We start from the raw sequence: 22,801 nt of genomic DNA, 5'->3' as shown, positions 1-22,801 counted from the left end.
TCCTTTAAGATCCTTTGAAGTTCGATGGATTCTGGAAATCCTGTCCCCCAAATTCCTACTCCTGTGCCCAACAGCAATTCCACAGTAGGATCGCTGTCAGTGGGAGGAAGGAGCATTTAGCTGCCCATCTTCCATCCATGTACAATGCCAGTGTGTCCTTCTGTGTGCTCTGTGCAGCCCCAGAGAAGAGCAGAGAGGGAAGGGGCTGGGCCCAGGGCTGTGCCCCGGGGCTGAGCCTTTCACAGCTCCTTTGCCTGCCCCAGGGAGCCTGAGCTGCTCCTGCTGCTGCTGCCAAGCCCTGGCCTCGGTCGGGGCTGGGTTTAGAGCTGCTGGCAGCTCCAGGGATTCCTTTCTGCCCCAACTCTCCCACAAGGGGCTCCTTCCATCCCAGTGTGGGACCACTGCAGGCTCGTGGTCCCCCTGCCCCTGTTCCTGAGTGGAAGGCAGAGCTGAGGGAATGACTTGGAGGGCACCAATCACCCAGGGGCACTCACTGCCACTGCAGCCTGAAGGAGAATCTTCAGCAGTGTCACTGAAGCTGTTCTGTCCTGCCTTTCTTTGCAGCTGAACGTGAGGATGAAGAGGATCTGGATTCCCAACCCATAGCCATTACTGAGCCTCTGGGAGATGCTGAGGGTAGGGCAAGGCCTTTCCCTCTGGGAGAACTGCCAGCTCAGAGCCCAAAGCTTGGCCAGGGGGGCATCGCTGCAGGTGCCAGGACAGAACCATGCACGTGTATGCCCTGGCCCTGGGCCATCCCCTCACCGCTCCTGGGGCTCAGTGCTGCCCATGCAGATCTGCAGAGATGACAGAAGCTCCTGTGGCTGTTGAGTTTCAGGTGTGGCTGCAGAGAAGACTTTCCCAGGTCCTTTGGTGGATGTTGCTCGCAAGCCCATCTCCCATCACAGGGGTGAGTAGTGTGTCCCCGCTGACTCCACAGGCTGAGCATGGGTTTTCTGTGATCCATTCCTGGGAAATAGAAATATTTCTCTTAAGATCCCCTGAGAGGAAAGAACAAACATAGAGGAAGTAGTGAATCCCGGCAGGAATCCAAACATCTGGAAGAAATCCTGAGTGATCTGGAGAGACAGCATGGTGGGTGCATTTCCCTCCCCCTTCCCCTGGGACTCAGCAGCCAGGATCTTTCCCTGCACATCTGGACAGTCCCTGCCTGGCACAGTGGGAAGGGATCCATGGCAGCCTCGCTGCCCTGCTGCTGCTCTCCCGGCCTGCAGGGCTGTTTCCCAGCCTGGGCTGGCTGTAGCTTCTCCCCAGCCTCTGCAGGAAGGCATTTGCCACCAGCTGACAGGGAGCTCAAATTGCACCATGGGCCTGAGATGCCTGCAATTTCCCGCTCTCTGGGGAGATGCAGAGAGGCAGCTGTTTGCTGGATGGTGGAGTTTTGGAGCAGCTCCAAAACTCTGGGCATTTTCCTTGTCTTTATCCACCTCTTTGACAAGTATTGCTGGGAGCAGAAGAGCACAGCAGAGAGGAATTATGGCATGCAGGCTCAGGGCTTTGGGCACTGAGCAGTCCTGTGCCAAGAGGCGGCAAGGTGCCTGCAGGCCCCAGCTCTGGGGGAAACAGAGAGCGAGAACGTCCTGGTCGTATCCACCGTGCTGCCAGCTCAGCAGTGCAGCATAGCAATGGCTCACTCTTCCCATTGCTCCCAAGATGCAGCTGGCACCTCAACACGTGCTGACAAAATCTGGAAAAGTATGAGAAGAGATTTCTGCTGGGGAACATCTTGTTTGATGAAGTTGGTGGCCATTGTGGCTGCTGCAGCACTTGGCCTGATGATGTGCTCGGCTGGAATCTGGTATTTCTGCATGAGAAAATGGTGAGTGTTTTGCTGATCTCATTCTCCAAGAGCTTCCTTTAAAGGCTGCTGATAGTCAGGGAAGATTCCCAGTGAGGCTGCAGTGGAGTTGTGGCCAGTCCATGGCTGTGCAAAGAACTCTGCTGAGGGTTCTGCTGCTGCCCAGTGCTTTCCTTGGCCTCTTCATTGCTGGGCCTTGTCCTGGGGGGCCGCTGGGGCTGCAGCCAGTGCTGGCTCCCCCTGAGGCTGCCTGGCCAGGAGCAGCCCCAGGGGCACAGGGCAGAGGCACAGCAAGGTGGGGAGGAGAAAGAGCGGGGACGAGATGGCCCCTGAAAGGCAGAGGCGCTCTGGGGCCCGCTCCTGGCCAGGGAGCCTGCCCAGAGCCGTCCCCTGCTCGCCGGGGCCTCGAGGGGCAGCTGTCCAGCTGGGCCAAGGTGTGCCAGCCGCTCCAGCCGTGCTGGGGAGCTTTGCCAGCTCTGGGCCCTGCTGTGCAGGAGGGTCCCTGTGTGCCACTGGCAGCTGGGGCCCCAGCCACTTCTCTCTTTGCACAGTCACGCTTCTGGACAGGAGATGAAAGACAGTGGCTACACCTCACACCCAGACAGCGACGCAGCAACTTTGGCAGTAGTAAGGATGTGGTCAGCCCTTTCTAGAAGTTCTGAGAAGAGGACCCCAGAACAACCATCTACGAGGAAACCTCTTATCACCCTCTAGATCCCACTGCTTCTTCCTCTCCCCATGGGTATCCCCAAGCTGCCCTCATCCATTTTTGATCTCCCTCTGTCCCATCCCAGCCCATTCTCGAGTTGTTCTGGAAATCCCAGGATCAGCCCTGAACCCTCCAGCCCCAACTGAGGCCAACATGGCCCTTCCTCTGCCCCTGAGCCCCCTGGCCCTGCCCTCTAAACAACACTGTAGGTGACCCCCCTCCCCCTGTCTGCCCTTCTTGCATTTCAATAAAGAGATGGAGCTGTCACCCCAGTGTCTGGGTGGTACCACCAGCAAAGCCCAGCCGGCACCAGCCCTGGCTGAGCTCCATGGCCAGGAGCAGCCGTGGATGCCCACGGTGAGGGCAGGCAGGAGCCAGGCAGGGGCTGCTGTGACCTGTGGCGGGGCCCCGAGGGGCTGGGGGAGCCCATGCTGAGCGTCCCGGGGCTGAGGGCACATCTCCTTCAGTGGGATCATCTGGGCCTGGACATCCTCCAGTGGCATGTCCAGGAAAAGAGGGAAGCCCTCAAGAACATCTCCAGGGACACAGCCTGAGCAGCAATGCCAGCAGGCAAAACAAAGCTCCTCCCCAGTTAACACACACTTGGTAGGACCTAATTGATGGGCCACCACCAATCCAGGGTGCTGCACAGGGTCTGCTCTTCTGGGCAAGGGCCAGAAGGAAAGGGAAGGGAAGAGCTGTGTGTCCTTGGGGCCTGATAGGGCTGATGAACAGCCCCAGAGGCACAAAAACACAGCAGCACCAACACTTGATTTCCAGGGCAAAACAATTGGCATTGCTGGCCTGGGCTTCTCCATAAGGCACATGGGGGCTTTGGAGACCCCATAAGGTGCACGAGAGGCTCGGGTCCCTTGTGAGACACACAGGGATATTTTAGGTTCCCTCTGAGGCATGGAGGGCACTGGGGTCCACTTGAAGGCATGCATGAGATTTGGAATCCTATGTGAGGCATGCAGGGGGGTTGGGATCTCTGCCAAGGTGTGCAGGGTGCTGGGGGTCTCTGCCGAGCACAGGACTGAAATGAACAGGTTTTATGCCTTTATTAGTGTTCAGCTCTTTATTAAAAAGTCAGCTCGGCAGGGGGGCGTTGTAGCTTTTTCCACTAGCTGAAGGGCACGAAGTCCCGCAGAGTCTGTCCCTGGAGTCTCCATGGCACGCTGGTAGCCAGAGGTGAAGATGTGTCCAGCCTGTATCTGCAGTCCCAACCAGCAGACCATCCCCTCTCCTTTCCTCCTGGCACACTGGTAGCCAAAGGGTGGGGTGATGTGCAGAGCCTGCTGCCAAGGTCCAGCAGCAGCTATCCCTCTCCTTCCCTCCTGGTAACACCAGGAACAGTGTTTGTTTTCCTTGTGCCTGCTTCCCACAGCCCAGTCCTCAGCAGGTCATGGTGACAGGTCAAACACAGACTAGGGATGGGCTCCCCTTTTCCCCAAGCAGCACACCCATCCAGCCCCCTCCACTGTGCCCCTCTTTTTCATTTTTGGGTGTTTTTCATCCCCAAAACTCCCTCCCATGATTCCACTGGATTATTTTGCATCCTAGTCCTAGTTTGGGTGGGGGTGTAGGTGATTCCCAGGAGCGATTAGCTAATTAACATTTCAATGTCAGTACTTAGTTCCAGCCAAGTGTCCCAGCCAGGCTGTTTTGTTCATAACAGTCCGGCTCGGGGCTGCCGCGGCCCAGGGGCAGCCGCCGTGCCGGGACGGCTGTGGCGAGGGGCCGAGGCGGAGCTGCCCCGCCGGGTCGCGCTGCACGGGCACGGCACGGGCGGTGCTGAGCGCCGGGCAGGCGGCACCCCGAGCCCAGGGGCCACAGCCACGGCCCTGCCTCCATCGGGGCCGGGCACAGACAGCCCCGCAGGCAGAGCGGCGGCACCGGCCCCGCTCAGCACCCGAGGGGACGGAACCGATGCCAGAGGAGCCCGGGGGGCCCTGAGCGGGGCCCTGGCGCTGCCCGCCCGGCTCTCCCGGGCCTGTGGCCATCCCGGGCGCCAAGGGCTCGCTCTGTGCCGCGCTCTCCCTGCCCAACGGGGCTCCGGGTCAGCACCCGGCTCCTGCCACTGCCTTGAGAATGCTGAGGGGCATTCGGGGGCGGAACTGAACTTGCCAGGGAGAGAATTCATAGGAGACTTGTTTAGGCCTTTTACAGACTTGTTTAGGCCCTCTTCAAGTTGAGAAACAACTTAAAATCCCAGGCTAAATCATGTGGTTTAACCTGTGGGGATTCCTTGAAGATGCTTTGTAACTCCCAGGGGTGCCAGGCCAAATCCCAGCGAGCACCAAGGCCCAGGAGCTCTGATGCATGCAGCAGGGCTGGCACCAGGGAAACGAGTCAACATCCCTACAGCTGCCCGCTCTGCCTGCAGGGTGTCACGCAACAGCAATGTTCCAGCAAGAACAGGCATTTTTACATCCTCAGGACGATGTGCTCTTGTGGTCCTGATGGTGGATCAGAGAGAAAAGCCAAAAATGACAGACTAAACTTGACTGCAGGAGAGGGATGGCTCAGCAGAGGACCTGGGGACCTGTGGTGCCAGCCAGTGACCGGCCACTCAGACACAGCAGGAAGGCCCCAGACTATCACACTTCAGCTGGCAGGGTATAAAAGCCCAAAGGTTCTTTGTTCAGGATCCCCCAGAGGCACCAGCTCAAACTGCCACTGTTCCAGCATAATAAAATTGTTTTAAGGATCCAGAGGTCCAACACTCTACTATGGAGGACATTCCACATTTCCAATCTTTCAGGCACTTGGAACCTTCTGATTTTGCTTTGCATGCAAGACAAATAAACCCCCAAATGTGCACAAATCACTCCTTTAGCCTTTCCGCCTTTTATTTTCAGCCAATTTTTACTTTATTCTCTGCTATCATGTCCTTATCTTTCCAAAATTCCTGTGCCTATTTAAATCCAGCCACCAGGGATGGTGCACACATTTTTTTTAGCTCTGCAGAGATTTATCCCCAGCAATCCTGCCAACCACACACACTTCAATGTTGCAAAAACCTAACTCTGGGCTGCAGTATGTGAATCACACTCTGGTGTGTGAGATGGCAGAGCACCAGACCAGGCACTGTAGAAGGGGCATTCTGTAGATTAGTGAAGTCACTACCAGAACTCAGTCTAGCTCTTAGAACTCTGGCACCACACCAGGAGTGGGGAGCTGCCTCGGAGCAGCACAATGTTCTGTGTTGGAAGGCCTCCACCGAGCCCAGAGGCTGCCTCAGCCCCAGCCGCCATCCTGTGCATGGTGGCAGCGCTGAGGGCTGTGGCAGGGACACTCTTCCCCAGAACTGTTTCCCAACTTTTCCTGTCCCAGCAGGGGACTTGGAAATGTTTCTTCTGTCCTGACTTACCCTGTTTCCACCTTGTCAATACACAACTTGCTGTCTTACTCGCTTTATGCTTAGAAGGTTCTAAGAAGAAAATGAGAAACATACTGTGATTATGACACCCAAAAAGAAGGCCAGAAAACAATACTCCATGGTGTAGGGCCTTAGAGAGCGGCTATTTGGTTTATTTGACAGCAGAGTGAGGGCAACAGCTCCACCAAAAACACACTTGTCCATTCCTTGCACACTACAAGCTTTTAAACTTTTTAACTTAATGTACACATTATACTTTCCTAACCTTCATATTGCAACATGTATACTAATTACATCATTATATGAGCCCTTGTAGCACATGTGCAGTTTCTGCACGAGGTGGTCATCTGTGGATGACAGCCTGGCCAGAGAGGGAGACACGACATTCGTTTTTCACAGTGGCTTGTGAGACCTTTTAGGGAGTTGCAGAAACGATGATAACTTGTTAGTATAAACAACCAGCAGGTGGTGTTTTTCTATTCTGATTTTCTGTTCTTCTTAAGGACTGTTTGTGAGAAAGATGTTTTTGTTAAATAGCCAGTCAAGTAGAAGGTGTCAAAACTGTCTATAAAAGAGAGAGCTTCTGTATTAAACTTTCATCTTCTGCAATTCAGTCTCCTCGTGAGCTTGTGTAACTCTGGGCTTAATGATGACAGTTGCCAGCCTCCTGCTGGTCATTTTGGATGAAGGCTCAGAAGGCTTCCTCAGGCTTCAACTTTTTTACCTCTGTTTCTGCACATGCTTTACAAGACTGTCTGCTCAAATAGCCAGTGGTTAATTAGCCTTTTGCAGTTAGCTTGTTCTGCTAAATTTGCTGATTTCTAGAAAGTGCTTCATTCCCATCCCCTTGTACAAAGTAACTACTTCTTTCTGCACAGCTTTTTGTGGAAAATGACAGGAGACAAGCACATTTTATAATGTTCAACAAGTCTCAGTTTATTCCAAGCACGTATGTACAATTATACCCGTTATAATCAAGCTCATACACATTGCAAAATTTAAGCTCCTTATTGGTGTATCTAAAGGGGTCAACCCGCCTTTGGGAACTTTCTATGCTTGCTTCGTTTTTTTGGGGGGACTTTCTACGTTCAGTTATACTTATCTTTTTGCTGACTGTTTTGCTGCTGGGAACTAGCTTACCCAAGGACATATGATATTGTTGCTACATCCACTATTGCTGCACTATGCAATTTTCAGCTATTGCTTCACTAACTGCACATAGTCATGGCCTCTCTCCTGAAGACACTTATCCACAAAACTCTCCACACTTCCCCTGTTTCTGTTTTGAACCATTAAATTAGTTGTCCACAACTTTGAATCTACTAGATGCTGAAGACAGCTAAACAGGCAGGGCAAGATTAACAAGAGCAGTAAAACAACAATCAAGATTCCCACTGCATACATAATAAAGGTTCTTAGACAAGGACCAATTCCTAAGCTTTTAAGCCATTCTTCTATCCCCAGACCATCTTCCTCTTTTAATTGATGAAGGCCCTGTTGTAGTTCTTTAATCTTAGCATGTATTGATACAGAATTGTCAGAGATTCATGCAACACATACCTTCAAATTCCTCACATCCATGTCCATGGGCCAATAATAAAAAATCAATGGCTGCTCTGTTCTGCAGTACTGCATGATTTACACTTTGTACATCCATAGCAAGCATGGCTAAAATCTCTGATGTTTTATTAAGTTCATCTTTAGCCCAGCATCCCAATTGTTCAGCTAAAACCATAGCCTTTCTGGCAGCTCCTCCCGGTAACAGGGTTGCCACTATTACCTGTTTAAAGGTACTCCAAAACTGAGGTTGTCCAACCTGATCACATTGTAAGTCGTGCACGCCACGCTTTTTTCTTGTCTTCCCTAACCTGTCCCATTGCATTAGCAAGGACATATTAGGATGGAACAGCGCTAGTTTTCCTAGGTAACAGGGTCCCCCTTGTGGTTTTACCGGTATTCCATTCCAAGCTCTATCTCCACAGATCAAAAATACACCTTTTGACAACCTTAAGGGTTTGGTTATCTTGGAACCATCACAGTTGGAATATAACTGTGATGCTACCCTACCTTAGTCCAGTGAAGAGTCTAGAGAAGCCCATTTTTCTCTTGGGTTATTTAAATTCTGCAAGTTCAATGGAACAAAGCTAAACCATCCTCCTGTCGAAACATTCCCTAAACTAGCATTGGCACTTCCAAAGAGATCTAATTCTTCTGGTGGAGATTGTAATGTTTCTTTAAGTGAAAGTACCAACAAACATTGCCTATAGCCATCTCTCTGAGCTTCTGTGTAACCCATGCTCTTGTCTGGCCCTTTCACCTTTGCAAAGTTCTTGCAAAGCATTTGGTTCTTTATCAACCCGCAAAATTCCTCTGGTCTCCAGACAGGAACACCTGTTAAGCAGGTGCGAAATGGACTTGTCACCCCTCCCGAGTTAAGGCATAGCAAACTTTGATTAGTCATGTTAGCCAAGGTTACCCAAATATTTTCTCTGGGCTGATTAAATTGCATTATTTCACAACAAAGATTAGTCAAAGGAACAAGATAGATTATCCACCTTATCACCCTCATGATTACTTCCACTTTGATTTTAATTTTAATGCCTGCACATTTTCAATAAGCCTATCTAACTCTAGGTCTGGATTTCCTACTATTGGTCTTCTTAAATAAGGTCTTATAGAAACCTTCACCTGCTTTTGGCACCTTGTTGATAAAATTTTTGAATTTGCCTGTCTAATCAACCTATCACGAGCGTGTTCTGCTTCCCACCTAGAAAAAGCTAATATATTTTGTTCTGGCACTTCAAATAACTGCAAAGCTAAAGCAACTCCTAAGCCTGTATCTTGTATTAAATCTTTCTTCCAAGTCTCTCCCTGTGCTTGAAAGGCACAATTTCTACACCACAAATGTAGTTTCAAAAATACTTGGTCTTCCCAGTACGTTTTTCCACAACCCCCACAAATAAAAGCAACCCAACTGTTACAATTAAAACTCCCACAACCAAGGCACTCGGGATTCTTTGGTCCCGGTATATGAGCAGTCTGTAAATCTTCAATACTCGTAACAATTGCCAGAAAAGTTGACTCTGAAGGCAAAAGTTGATCGATCACTGGGGAAAGTCCTCTTATCTCTTGAAGAAGGTGTCCCACTATGTGGATCAGCTTCTCTTCAATTCTCCTCTGATCCTGATCCGCCAGGGGGGCTGCGAGATGAATCATCCAGAGCCAGTTTGGTCCACTTCACTGGCACCCAGAGTGAACCTGTAGGGGTGGAAACACAAAGATATCCCCTTCCCCAATATAGGACCTTTGCTGGGTTCTGCCAAATACCTGTTTTAGGTCCCTATACCTGACCCATACTTCCTTGTCCTTTTTACTCATTTCTTTTTGTCCATAATGTACCATTGCAGTTGGTACCTCCGAATCCCCAAATATACACAAATGATTAAGAACAAAGAGCACTTTCATTAGCCTTTCCTGCACATCTCCAACTTCCCTATGTTTTTCCAAATATCTCTTCAAAGTTCCATTTGCTCTTTCTACTATTGCTTGTCCAGTGGGAGAATGTGCTATTCCTGTAATGTGCTTGATCCCCCATGATTTCAAAAACCTATCCACCCTGCCACCAATGTATGCAGGACCACTGTCTGTCTTGATCTGCTTTGGCACTCCCATTACTGCAAAAAAACTACACAAATGCCTTATAACATGTAATGCCTTTTCCCCAGCTTGAGCCGTTGCCCAGAGATATTTGCTATATGTAGCTATAGTAGCATGAACATATTTTAGGCGACCAAAGCTATTTACATGAGTAACATCCATCTGCCAAAGTTCGTTAGATGAAAGACCTCGAGGTTTAACTCCCCATCCCATGCCATGACCCCCATTATGATAACTACATATAGGACAAGCTCTCACTATAGAAGTAGCATCTGCATGGGATATTCCAAACTCCCATTGTAACCCTTTTGCATTCTGATGTCAGGGTGTCAGACCCAGCCAGCAGGGGTTTAGGAGGGGTAGGTAGTGTTTGACCAACCTGGTCTCCTTTCATGACCAGGTGACCCTCCTGGTGGATGCGGGACAGGCTGTAGATGTGTCTATTTGGACTCCAGCAAGGCCTTTGGCACTGCCTCCCACAGCACACTCCTGGAAAAGCTGCAGCCCACGGCTGGGACAGGAGCACTCTGTGCTGGGCTCAGGACTGGCTGCATGGCCGGCCCAGAGAGTGGTGGTGAGCGGTGCTGCATCCAGCTGGGGACAGTCACCAGTGGTGTCCCTCAGGGCTCTGTGCTGGGCCAGCTCTGTTCAATGTTTTTATTGACCACATGGATGAGGGGATTGAGCCTTTCATTAGTAAATCTGCAGATGACACTAAGCTGGGAGCGCGTGTCCATCTGTTGGAAGGTAGGAGGGCTCTGAGGGAGAACTGGAAGGGTTGGAGGGATGGGCAGAGTCCAATAAGATGAAGCTTAGTGAATCCAAGTGCCCATCCCTGCATTTTGACCACAAACACCCCCTGCAACATTACAGGCTGGAGATGGTGTGGCTGGTCAGTGCCCAGGCAGAAAGGGACCTGGGGGCACTGGTGTAAAGCCCAGTTGAACATGGGCCAGCAGTGTGCCCTGGTGGCCCAGAAGGCCAATGGCTCCTGGCCTGGATAAGGAATGGTGTGGCCAGCAGGAGCAGGGCAGTGATTCTTCCCCTGTGCTCGGCACTGGTTGGGCAGCCCCTCAAGTGCTGTGTCCAGTTCTGGGCCACCCAGTTTGGGAAGGTCATGGAGGACCTGGAGCATGTCCAGAGAAGGGCAGCAAGGCTGGTGAGGTGATTGGAACACAAGTCCTGTGAGGAACAACTGAGGGAGCTGGGGTTGTTTAGCCTGGAGAAGAGGAAGCTCAGAGGTGACCTTATCACTCTACACTCCCTGAAAGGTGGTTGCAGTCAGGTGGGGGTTGGTCTCTTTCTCCTCACAGCAGCTGACAGAACCAGAGGACATAGTCTTATGCTGCACCAAGGGAAATTTAGATTGGCTATTAAGAAAATTGTTTTCTATGGAAAGGGTGATAAAGTACTGGAATTGTCTGTCCAGGGAGGTGGTGGAGTCAGCATCCTTGGATATGTTTAAAAAAAGACTGGATGTGGCACTCTGTGCCATGGTTTAGCTATGGTGGTGTTAGGGCATGGATTGGACTTGATGACCTTAAAGGTCTCTTCCAACTCAGTAATTCTATGTTTCTGTGATTATGTGACATCACAGAGCAGGCTCTGACATCACAGGATGCCTGTAGGACATCACAGAGCAGGCTGTGAGGTCACAGAGCAGGCTGTGAGGTCACAGAGTGTGCTGTGACATTATACGGTGGCTGTGTTACATCACTGAAGGTGTGACATCAAAGGATGGGTCTGTGAGGCCAAGAGGTGCTGTGTGACATGATGAGTTTTGCCATCACAGAGCAGGCTGTGACATCACAGAGGAGATTGTGATTTCATAGGAGAGGTTGTGATGTCACAAAGTTGTCTGTGACATTTCAGGCTGGCTGTGTGATGTCACAGAATGGGCTGTGAGGCTACATAGGAGAATCTGCCATCATAGAGAAGGGCTCTGTGACATCACAGAGCAGCTGTGTGATGTCACAGAGAAGGCTGAGACAATAGAGAGTGGGTTGTGCCATCACAGAGCTGACTGTGAAATCACAGAGCAGGCTGTGACATTAAAGGGTGACTGTGACATTAATGGGTGATTGTGACATCACAGGTTTGGCTGTGACACCACAGGGCAGATTTTATGACATCACAGAGCAGCTGTATGAAATCCCAGGTGGCCTGTTACATCTCAGAGTGGGCTGTGTGACATCACAGAGGCTGTGTGACATCACAGGAGCTGTGTGATTTCACTGAGGAGGTCACTCTGCCCCAGTTTCCCCCAGAGAAGTCCAACACTGCTCATGCACAGGGGGGTCCCCTGTCCCCCCGGGTCCCCCCGCCCCCATCGCCGCAGCCTCCCCCAGAGGATGTTCCACGAGATCGACCCCAGAGCCCGACACAGGGACGGGGGCTGGGGCTGTGGGGGGTGGGACGGGGGGACACGGACCCCCTGGCAGTGTCCCTGTGTCCCCCAGGGCCAGAGCCTGGGCCACGGCTCCTTCACCCTGTTACCAACGAGGGCTTGAGAGCGCTGAAAAGTCCCCGGCAAGGGAGCAGCAAAAACCAGATTTAATATTAAGCGACAGCACCACAAAGTTCCCTGGCAAGAGTCACTCTGCTCCTGACTGAACACTTCACACTTAAGGAACACCTAGGAAACAAATCAACCACAAATCCAAACAAAATTCAGGCAATCGAACCAGAAATGATCAGGGATCTGTCCCTTTATGTGGCATAGGGACACATAGAACAGTGAGGGCAAGGATAAAAGGAATATGGCCCAAAACTGAACAGAGGTCAAATTTAACAGGACTTATACCTTAACCTTAACTTCTACCTTCAACTTCAAAATTTAGCAAAAGAACAGATATGAACAGCATTTAACATAACTTTTAACCTACGACTTTTCAATTTAACAGAGGAATATCATTTAATACTCTTTAGCTCAGCTTATAACTTATAGCAAAAGAACAACTCATAGCAGCATTTAACTTAGCTTAGGCTGCATCACTTGACCTCACTTACAGGCCTGACAGGCTCAGCTATCCAGGGCACTCAGAGCCCTCAGAGAGCAGCATTTCTGCCACATTCCCCAGCACAGGCACTCCTGTGTGCACACAGACACAGAGAGTCAGTGCAAGGCACCTGTGAGAAATTCCCCTGAGGGCAGGGAAATGCTCCCTGAGGATGCTTTGGCATCTCCCCAGCAGGGAAGGGTTGAGCCTGGAGAAGTGGGGGGATCGGCCCAGGCTCCCTCCTTGTTCGGGATCCCCGAGTGCAGCAAACGGGAGAGTTCCCGTCTCGGAGAGGCCCCACTCAGAGGGAGTCGCTGGCCCAGGAGAGCTCCAAGGGCTCCTTTTGGAGCGCTGTTTGTAGGGCCCCAAGAGAGGGGCTGCAGTCCCAGCCATGTTTCATCCTGGCCGCACTTGGCATCAGCAGCTTTCTTTGGCAGGGTGAGAACAGGGATGTTGTGCCACTGAGGGGACAAAAAACAGTTCCCAGGCCTGCTCCTAAAGTAACCAGGAGCTGGCTGGGCAGCAGCAGTGCCTGGAGCAGACAGTGTTTGTGAGGAGCTCCAGAGGAGCTGAGCCCAGGGGCTGCTGGCCAAGACCGAGGCCCAGTGAGCATTTCTCAGCTGGCAGGGCAGCCTGAGAAGGGGAGAAGGGAATGCACCAGCACAGGAACCATGGAACCAAGGGAGCATTGTGATATTGTGGGGCCTGTGAGACCTAGGGACCATTGTGACACTGTGGGGCACCATGGAACCATGGAACCATTGTGACACTGTGGGACCTGTGACACCAAGGGGCCATTGTGACACTGTGGGACCTGTGACACCAAGGGGCCATTGTGACACTGTGGGGCACCATGGGACAATGGACACCATTGTGACACTTGGGGGACAGATTGGATCATGGAGACCATTGGGATACTATGATGCCCAATGGAATCAGCAAAGCATTGTGGCACTGTGAGGCCTCATGGAACCAGTGAGACCATTGTGACCCTGGGGTCCCCACAGAACCAAGAAGACCATTGTGACACTGTGGGGCCTTGTGTCATCAGTGGTCCATTGTGACACTGTGGAGCCAAAGGAGACCATTGTGACACTGCAAACCCCCATGGTCCAAAGGTCCATTGTGACATTGTGGGTTTCATGGAACAGAGGACTCACGTGTCATTGTGGGGCCTGGGGAACCATGGAAACCATTGGGACACTCCGTGGCCTCATGGAATCATTGGAACCATTGTGAAACTAGGAGGTCTCATGGAACCCAGGGGCTATTGTGACACTGTGGGACCCCATTGAACCAAGGGTCCATTGTGATACTGTATGTCTTCTTGTAATTAAAGAGCAATTCTGATACTGTGGGGCCCCATGCAACCAAAGGAACACAGAACAGGTCTGGCTGGTTTGGCCTCCCTGGACTGCCTGACTGGTCCAGCTGACCTTGGCATGTTAAAGGTCTCTTCTCCTCTGCTACTGGGGCTCACTGGGACAGAAAACACTGGGGCTCCCTGCTTTCCTTCCAATGGAAAAGAACTGTCCTTCTCCTCCAAGTGCCCATGGCCAGAATTGGGATTTTACGTCCAAATGTCCTTTTATCCAGGGATTTTTCCCATAGGAATATTGCCAGGACAAGTCTGGTTGACAGTGGTTTCATGAGGGTCACCTCTCATCTGTGCCCAAAACACTGGGGAAGGCTCCATGCTTTCCTTCCTATGGGAAAGAATTGTCCTGTTGTGTGTTTTTCTTTAGTTTGATATTTGTTCTGTGTATGTTCAACCTCCCCCACTAGTCTCCTCCCTTGCCCAGTTGTCAATCTTCCCAAGCTCTTCCCTACCCGGCTCCTCTCCAAGTTGTCAATCCTCCCTTTCCCTGCCCCTTTCCCCAGAACATTCCCTGTCACTCCTCGTAGCCTCCTCCCCTGCTTCCAGAGCATTCCCTGTCTATTTAGTGAGGCTCAGCACCCTTTTGGTTACTTTGTGTAACTCCACTGCCCTGTTTCCCCTGATAGTTTTGTGCTATGTTAGTCCCTCCTTAGACTCTTCCCCAGGCGTACCCTCAGTGGTTGGTGTTCCTATACCCCGCCTCTTGAGTTCTGGTATAAAACCTTTGCTCGCCCTCCCCAGAGGGTCTTGGGGCTCACTGAATAAAACCTTCCTGTTCGCCCCCAAGTCCCGTGTCGCCTCCCCATGCCAAGTGGGACTGCAGAGCTTCACAGGGGGAGCAGCCGCCCGTTCTCTTCCCTCTCACCGCCCAGCACTCCACTGCTCGGGGTATCGCGGCGAGAGAGGCTGCCCACATTACAACACTGTCCTGCTTCTCCAGGTGCCCATGGCCAAAATTGGGATTCTGTCTCCAAAATTCCCTATATCCAGAAGCTGCCTGCAGACAATCTCCATTCCTGACAAGTCTGGCTGACCTTGGCCTTGTAAGGCTCTCATCTGCCTTCCAAACACTGGGGCTCTGTGCTTTCCTTCCTATGGAACAGAACTCTTCTTATCCAGGTGCCTATGTCCAGAATTGGGATTACACCTCCAACATTGCCTGGTGTGAAAGACTGGAGGAGATTGTTGGCTGGGAACATTTTGTGTGTGGGGGAGGAAGGGGCAGGTCCAGCCCTGTCCGGCCCTGGAACCCCAATCCCCCCAGAGCCTCTATCCCAGCCCAGCAGTGTCTGCCAGTCCCTGGCACAGCACAGGCAATGCTCCACAGCCACCTCTGGAGCTCCCAACCCAGCTCCTGAGTGACCAAATGACCCCAAGTCCTCCCTGGGGCTGGGGCAGCAGAACTCAGAGGCACCAGCAGCTCCAGCTGTGAAATGGAGTGTGGGATGGGGCTGTGAAAGCCCTGCCTGGGCTGTGCCAAGCAGGACACACAAGCCCTGACCCTCATCCCCCAAGCAACTCTCTCAAGGAGACATTTAAAAGGAATTACAATAATTTGTGTACTCTGAGTTAGATTCATTAGAGAAATAGTGCCCCAAAGCTCATTAACATTCAGAATACTTGAACAAGTCAAGCCTCTGGGAATAATTTGATTTAAGTTTTAAGTCCTCATGCAGTTGGAATAGATATGAAAATCAAGACCCTTGATGGCTGACAATCCATCAGACGCTGTCCCTACCCCCACCCCACCATTTCCCCCATCCAAGCCCTGGCACTCAGAGCAGCCTTGTGCAAATCTGAGCTCCCTCCAGCCCAGGCTGCACCTGCAGGTTTCAGCTCCTTGGCTCCAACCCCCACCTGCTTTCCTTGGAGTAAGAGCTGCCTGAGACACAGAGGGATGTTCAATTCTTGTCAGCCAACAAAGCCAAGGGAAGACACAGCTCCATCAGATGCAGAAGTCATTCCTCTGCTGGCTATTAAATCCACTTTGCACAGTAGCCAGTCTCAGAGCAATGGAAAACACTTTCTGTACCCAGCACAGATCCCAAGGTCCCCCCAAACCCTCCCTGCCCCGATTCTGCCCAGATTTGCTCTTTCCACACACGAGTCATGTGCTGAAGTCAGGAGCTCCCTCCATGCCCAAAGGGAGGAAAAAAGAGAAAGTGGATGAAGAGCTCTCCTGTGCAGAGCCAAGGTCCAAGTGCCCCTGCAGTGGAAACCACAACTCATCAGGTTTGTGTCCTTTGGGCTCAGGGATGGTGACACTCAGAGGCACAGAAAGGTTTCTTGCCAACAAACAGGAGTTGAACATTTGAACAATTTAATAACCATCACAGACTTTCCTTTTTCTTAGAACTGTTTAAACCTGCTCTGGACTGAAAACCCAGAAAAACACTGGCAGCTCACACCTGTGGCCCACCGAGGTCTGGGACCCTGCATTCCAGTGCCAGAGGGACTGAGAAGAGACCGAGTGATCCAACTACAACCCACAAAAAGGACTTTCTGAATTGCCACCTCTTCAGAACTCTGAGGGGGTTTATTTCATATTATTCATGCTTGTGAATACTATACTTGTTAAATAAACTGGTTTTTTCCACTTTTCTCCAGGGAAGTCTTCTCCTGAATTAGTAGGGAGAAGGGCTGCTTGAACTTGATTTGTAGACGGACTCCTTTTGGAGGTTTCCTCACAAAATTTGCCCTAAACAGTCACAATTGTGCCACTTCACCAGTGGCACAACTCCCCAGCCCCCCAGGAAAAGAAAGGACATGTCAAGTTCTCCAAACACTTGGCCTGCTTTGCTGCAAAAGTTGTGCTGCATACACAGTGCAGTGTGGAAAGCCAAGAGAAGCTGCAGCAGGTGGCAAATCTTGGGACAGAAGCTCGACCTGGTTCTCCATGAGAGGTTCTTGTCAAGAGCAGACAGGAGAAGATTCCTGGAGAAGTGGAACAGCTTTGCAGAAGTGCAATGAAAATGAAAGAAAGTATCTAAGATGTTTTCCTCTTTATTTCTATGCTCTCCTTTTCCATGTTGCACGACTTCTCCATGGCATGAATTCCAAATGGATCTCACCTCTAAGATGGGTCACTTAGCAAGTTATAAACACTGTAAAATACCATGAGCTACACGCAGTTTTCCTTCCCCTGTTTTTACTGGAAAGCAACGCTGGAGACATAAGTGCAGTGCTTGGGTCAGGTAGGAATCCTACAGCAAGGGAATGTGCCCCAAGGGTGTTTGAGCCTCGGCAAGGACAATGCACAGCAGCGACACAGCAGAGGGGATTCCTCTGCCAGTGTGCAGGAGTCAGGACTCTGGATCTGGGCTCCACACTGCAAAGTTCCCGTGTCTGGACAGACGAAGGGGCTGTCCCCGGGGCGCGCGGGGCTCGGCCGTGGGGCTCGTGGGGCGAGCGGGGAACGGACACGCGGACAAACGGCCTCGGTGCTTCAGTTGCAGAGGCAGCAGCGGCGGCGGCGGCAGCAGCGGCGGCAGCAGCGGCAGCAAAAGCAGTTTTTCTCTTCTTTCTCGTTCTCTCCTCCCTCCCCCGCTGTCGGACACCTTCCCCTCGGTGTCCTTCCCCGGTGTCCCTCTCCTCTCCCCGCCTCCTTCTCCCCATGCCGGGCCGGGCCATGCCCCCGGCCCGCCCCCGGCCCCGGGCGGGGCTGCCCCGTCCCCGGCCCCGCCCGCCCCGCCGCGGTCTCGCCTCCGCCCGGCTCTGGCCGTGCTGGCGGTGGCGCTGCCGGGCGGGCATCAGTGCCTGGGGCTGGGCCGGCATCGCCGCCCTTTGGCTCCGCCTGGCCCGAGCCCGGCCCCGGCCCCGCCGCAGGGTCCGGCCCCGGCGCCGGCGCCTCCCGGGCCCCGCGGAGGACACACGCGGCACGGCCGCTCCCGCCGCCCCCGCTGCGGCTTCCCCGGCCCGAGCTCCGCCGCTCGGCAGCGCGGCCGCCGGCCCCGAGCCTCCCGTGTCCCGTTGCCGAGACCGAAGGCCTGGGGATGGCCGGCCCGAGGCGCTCGGGGGGCGCTCGGGGGCCGCTCCTGGCCCCGGGCCGAGCGCTGACAGCCGCGTCCCGCCCGCAGGGAAGGCGCAGGAGGCCCTGCAGGAGCGGTACCGAGTGGGTTCGCTGCTGGGGCGCGGCGGCTTCGGCAGAGTGTTCGCAGCCACGCGGCTCTCGGACGGCGCCCCGGTGAGCGGCGGGGCCGGCGGCGGGCACGGAGGAGGAGGAGGATAGGGAAGGAAGAGAAGGAGGAGGAAGGAGGAGGCAGCGGAGAAGGAAGCAGGAGGATGGGGCTCGGCAGGGCGGGCGGCGAGCTCAGCCCGCTGCTGCCTTTGGCTTGCAGGTGGCCATCAAAAGGGTGCCACGGAACCGCGTCCGGCGCTGGGGCGAGCTGGTGAGTGAGCGGGGCCAGCGGGAAGAGCCGGGCCGTGCCGGGCGGGGATGAGGCGAGGCCCGGCATGGGGGAAGCCACCAGGACGCCTCGATGGGGAGCGGGCGTGGGGCCAGCGCAGGGCGCAGAGCATCCCGGGCTGGCTGAGGGGTTCCCCTGCCCTGGCACGACATCAGTCCCACTGGTGGCACCGTGGTCCTCCCGCAGCCCGACGGCACCAGCGCACCCCTGGAGATCGTCCTGCTGGACAAGGTGTCCACCGGCTTCCCTGGTGTGGTCCAGCTGCTGGAGTGGTTTGAGCTCCCCAACAGCATCGTGATGGTGCTGGAGCGGCCGGAGCGGTCTCAGGATCTCCTGCATTTCATTCGGGCACGGAGGTTCCTGTCTGAAGAGGTGGCACGGGAGCTGTTCCGCCAGGTGCTGGAGGCCGTGCGGCACTGCACCAGCCGCGGGGTCCTGCACCGTGACATCAAACCAGAGAACATCCTGGTTGACCTGGCCACTGGCCAGGCAAAATTGATCGACTTTGGCTGTGGCACCTACCTGCAGGACACAGCCTACACTGACTTTGCAGGTGAGCCCGGGCAGGGGTGTGCTCCTGGTCCCACCATCTCATGGCCCAACATCTCACAGGCCAAGCTGGGTGTGGCAGTGGGGATTATCCCTTTTGCTGCCAGTCAGAGTACTGAGTCTTTACTTGAGCTGCTTTTGAGTGGGGCTGGGTGGGGAGGCATCTTCCAGCCCTGCTGGCGGCCTTTGCCCACCACTCTGCCTGGGGCTGGGGTTGGAGCAGCAGCAGCCAGCCTGACAAAAGCACCCGTGGGTGGGGGTAGCAGAGGAGGGGGCCAGGACCAGTGCACCAGCCAGTTTGGTGTGCAGGTGAGAGGAAGGGCTTGGACTGCTCCACTCACCTTGTTTCCATAATATTTTATGAAAACATAAAATATTGCCTTCATAATATCTTTGGGGCACTGCAGGCAGGGAGGATAAGGACCTGTTTTTTCCCCCACCCCTGAGTGGGTTTTTGCTTTACATGTCATGGTCAGGCCTTGCTGGGGCTTCTGCTGCCCTCTTCCAAAACCAGTGGCTTCTTGTCCAGCCCTGAGTTTGTACACAAGTCCCAAGTATTGGCGAGAGTGCAGCAGTCACCCCGTGTGTCATTGGGGCAGCCCCTGCATGCCCAGGGATGCTGGGGCCAGGCTCTGGAAGCAGCAGCATCCCCCTGATGAACTCCATCTCTATTCCACAGGAACACTGTCATACAGCCCCCCGGAATGGACCCGCTTGGGCTGGTACCATGGCGAGGCAGCAACGATCTGGTCCCTGGGCATCCTGCTGCACCAGATGGTCTGCGGGCAGCACCCTTTCAGGAGGGGCCGGAAGATCAGCTGGGACCATCAGCTCTCGCTGCCACAGCGGCTCTCTCCAGGTGGATCCTCATCTCTGGCCACGGGGGAATACCAGTGCTGGGAGACAGCAGCGGGCTCGTGAGCATCTCGCTCTGGCAGCCGCTGAGGAGGTGGCACATGTCCTGCTCTCCTGCTCTCCTCCACAACAGGGAATTGATGGGAAAGTTTAGGCCCAGCTGGGAGCACAAAAGCAGCATGGCCTGGGCATGGGAAGAGTGGGGCAAAGCAGACAGGAGCCTTCTGTAGCTGACTGGTGGTTTCTGGTTTTTCTGCCCAGCGTGCCAAGAACTTATCAGGTGGTGTTTATCCATGCACTTCTTGGACAGACCTTCCTTAGAAGACCTGTTCTGTGAACCTTGGATACAGGATAGTCACCTGTCATAGATGAAGGGAGAGAGCCTCATGCACACTTTGCTGCAGGGCCCTGGTAAGTTACAGCTCCACACATGCCCTGGCAATCAGAAGCAAGGAAACCCAGACTTTTTTCCCTGCCTGTATCAATGCACTGGGGTTGTTTGGTGGGAACACGCAGCCCCTGTGCTGGAGCGGAGCTGCTCTGCCCAGCACTGGTGGCTGCCATCCAAGGTGGTTTTGCTTGTCCCAGTTGCCTGACAGCTGGGGCCCTGGGCAGAGCCCTGACAGCCTGGCCTGACCCCCAGGGAAGGAGAAGGAGCCCCTGGAGAAGCTGTACCAGGTGGGGCTGCTGGAGACAGCGAGGACAACATCAAAGATGACAACCTCTTCCTCAACTTGGACACTGGCAGCTGAAGATGATGAACTTTTGGCACCTTCTCCAAAGCCAGGCTCCACAGCGGATTTGCAGATGAGTCCACAGCCGGGGAAATGCTCCCAGATTTGGGCATTGCTCAGACTGGCTGGGAACAAAAGGTTCCCCCTGTGCTGGGGCAGAAGCAACTTCAGTCGGCTGCCCAGCTGTTTTTTGGCAGGGCTGGGGGCATGGGTTGTGGTGGATACAAAATGGGAGTTTGCTCCTGGCCCTGCTAACAGCCCCCACCACCCAGCATGGACTGGGCTGAGGCTGGGGCTGGGGCAGCCAGCCCGACACAAACAAACCCCCATGGTGGGAGCAGAGGTGGGACTCCAGAACCTGTGCAGGGGCTGCTTTGCTTTGCAGGCAAGGAATGGCTTGGGCTGCTCCACATCCCTTGTTTACTTTGGGATCACTGTTATTTTGGGAGGCAGTGCAGGAGGGAAGAAAGAAAGTGTGGGCTTCTCTCCCCCATGGGTGGGATTTTCCCTAGCATGAGGGGGTTGGGCCTTCCTCAGATCCCTGACAGAGATAAGAGTTTTTTTATTGCTTCCCCTTGTCTCTAATCACTTTTCAACAATTTGTTGTTTGTTTTTCTCGAGGAAGCGTTCATTGTAAGGTCCAGTCAGGATTGGGAAGTGCTTGGGAGCAGCTGCAGCGTGGATGGGCCGTGCCCTTGGAGAAGGCTGAGGACATCGTTTGGGACCAGCTTTTCTCCCAGCGGAGGATGGCGAGAGGTGATTCCCGGCCTGCTTGGCATGGTGGGATCAGAGCTTTTGGGAGATGGCAACAAGCACAAGGAGTCTCCTGCTCTGGGCAGCTGCTGAGGGCTGGATGTGCTGTGGCTGGCTGCAGGCTGGGAATGTCCTGCCCTCCTGCTCTGCTCCCAAAGGCAGCAGTGATGGGCAGCTCTGGGCACGGCTCTGGGCACAGCCAGCATGGCCTGGGCTCTGTGGGCAGCTGGGACAAGGGGACAGGAGCCTTCAGCTGACGGGTGGTTTCTGGTTTCTCTCCTTGCAGCCGGGCTCTGTGGGTGCTGAGGCTGCTCTGGGCTCTGCCAGGGCTCTGCTGGGCTCTGCCCTGGGCACAGCTGGGCTGGCTCTGCCCTCCCATTGCTATGACAGCTTTGCATCAGACGAGCCCGTTTGAGCACAGTGCCTGAGCTTTCTGCTTTGGCAGGTGAGTGAGACTCTCCTGCAGGCCAGGAGATTGCAGCTGGGGACACACATCCAGTTGGCAAGGACCCAGACTCTCCACCGTCCCAGCTGAACCCCTGAATCTCCGCAGGAATGCCTGGATCTCCACTATTCATTCTTCATTTCTTTTTGGCTGGAATTGTGCAGTTGCACTCTCTTCCTCCTCTAGAAGTGCCATGAGTGGCCAAAGCTGGCAAGTGAGCCGTGTTCCTGAGGCAGTGCAGTCTGGAGCTGATGGATGGAGAGTTGCCCTTCCCACTTCCAAACCAGAGCAAAAGGCTGTAAGTGGGATTTTTCATCTGTAAGAAACCCGTGACAATTTCAGAGGGAATGTGCAGCTCATTCCCAGAGTGAGAAGGAAGGTCATCTTCTAAAGGATTTGGGGTTTGACAGAGTTTAGATTCCCAGTCCTGTCTGGAGTTGGAAGGGCCCCAATCAATTTCCTATTGCTTTGACCACAATTTAAAATAACAATGTTGGAAACAAGCCCCAAAAACTTTAAAAAAGGCTGCTGAGGTCAGTAAGATGGATCCATGCCATCACACATTTACAATGTAAATCACTGAGTTCTCTTTTTAAAAAGATAATTTACCTCTTAATGCAAAGTTACAGAAGTTGTTTCACTAACACTTGGATTTTATTTGTATCTTTTACAATTCATCTAATTGTTTTTTTCTTTTTCCTATTTTTTCTCCAAATAGAGGTCCTGGCCCTCTTCCAGCCAAAGGGGAAAGGGCCCCACCAAGCCTTGTTACCCACAGACAACATGGTAAAACTGAACACTAAAGGACCTTGTGGGCATTATTCTGGAATTAAAAAGGTGCCAGCTCCATGGACAACAGAATTATTGTTCCTAACTTGAATGAGATTGGGCTAAAAGAATGAAGAACGGTGTCACTACAGTACTACTGATGTCTGTAATTTGTACCTTGATAGTCAGCCAGAACCTTTGTTTGCCAAAACACCTCCAGAGTTTCTCCAAGGGATCAGTCATCAAAAATGTTTTGAAAATGTAAAGACCAAGGTAGCCAAAGCACTCAGTGTCACTAATTGCTGGGTATGTTCTCAGCTGAAGCTGGGAGGAATGGGGTTCCCTTG

General features: G+C 53.2%; 1 protein-coding gene across 1 annotated transcript; it reads left to right on the top strand.

The window, feature by feature from the left end:
• Positions 1-17,196: 17,196 nt before the first annotated feature.
• On the top strand, positions 17,197-20,122 carry LOC144247812 (serine/threonine-protein kinase pim-1-like). The gene is made up of 6 exons (XM_077789468.2): positions 17,197-17,384; positions 17,698-18,127; positions 18,282-18,332; positions 18,537-18,903; positions 19,579-19,758; positions 20,016-20,122. Exons 1-6 carry the CDS (start codon positions 17,197-17,199, stop codon positions 20,120-20,122), a joined length of 1,323 nt encoding a protein of 440 aa, XP_077645594.2.
• The last annotated feature ends 2,679 nt before the right edge of the window (positions 20,123-22,801 follow it).

This window comes from Lonchura striata, chromosome 32 (assembly GCF_050655825.1).
Source record: "Lonchura striata isolate lonStrDom1 chromosome 32, ASM5065582v1, whole genome shotgun sequence".
NCBI classification, from domain to species: Eukaryota; Metazoa; Chordata; class Aves; order Passeriformes; family Estrildidae; genus Lonchura; species Lonchura striata.
This window is presented reverse-complemented; position numbering and strand designations above follow the sequence as displayed.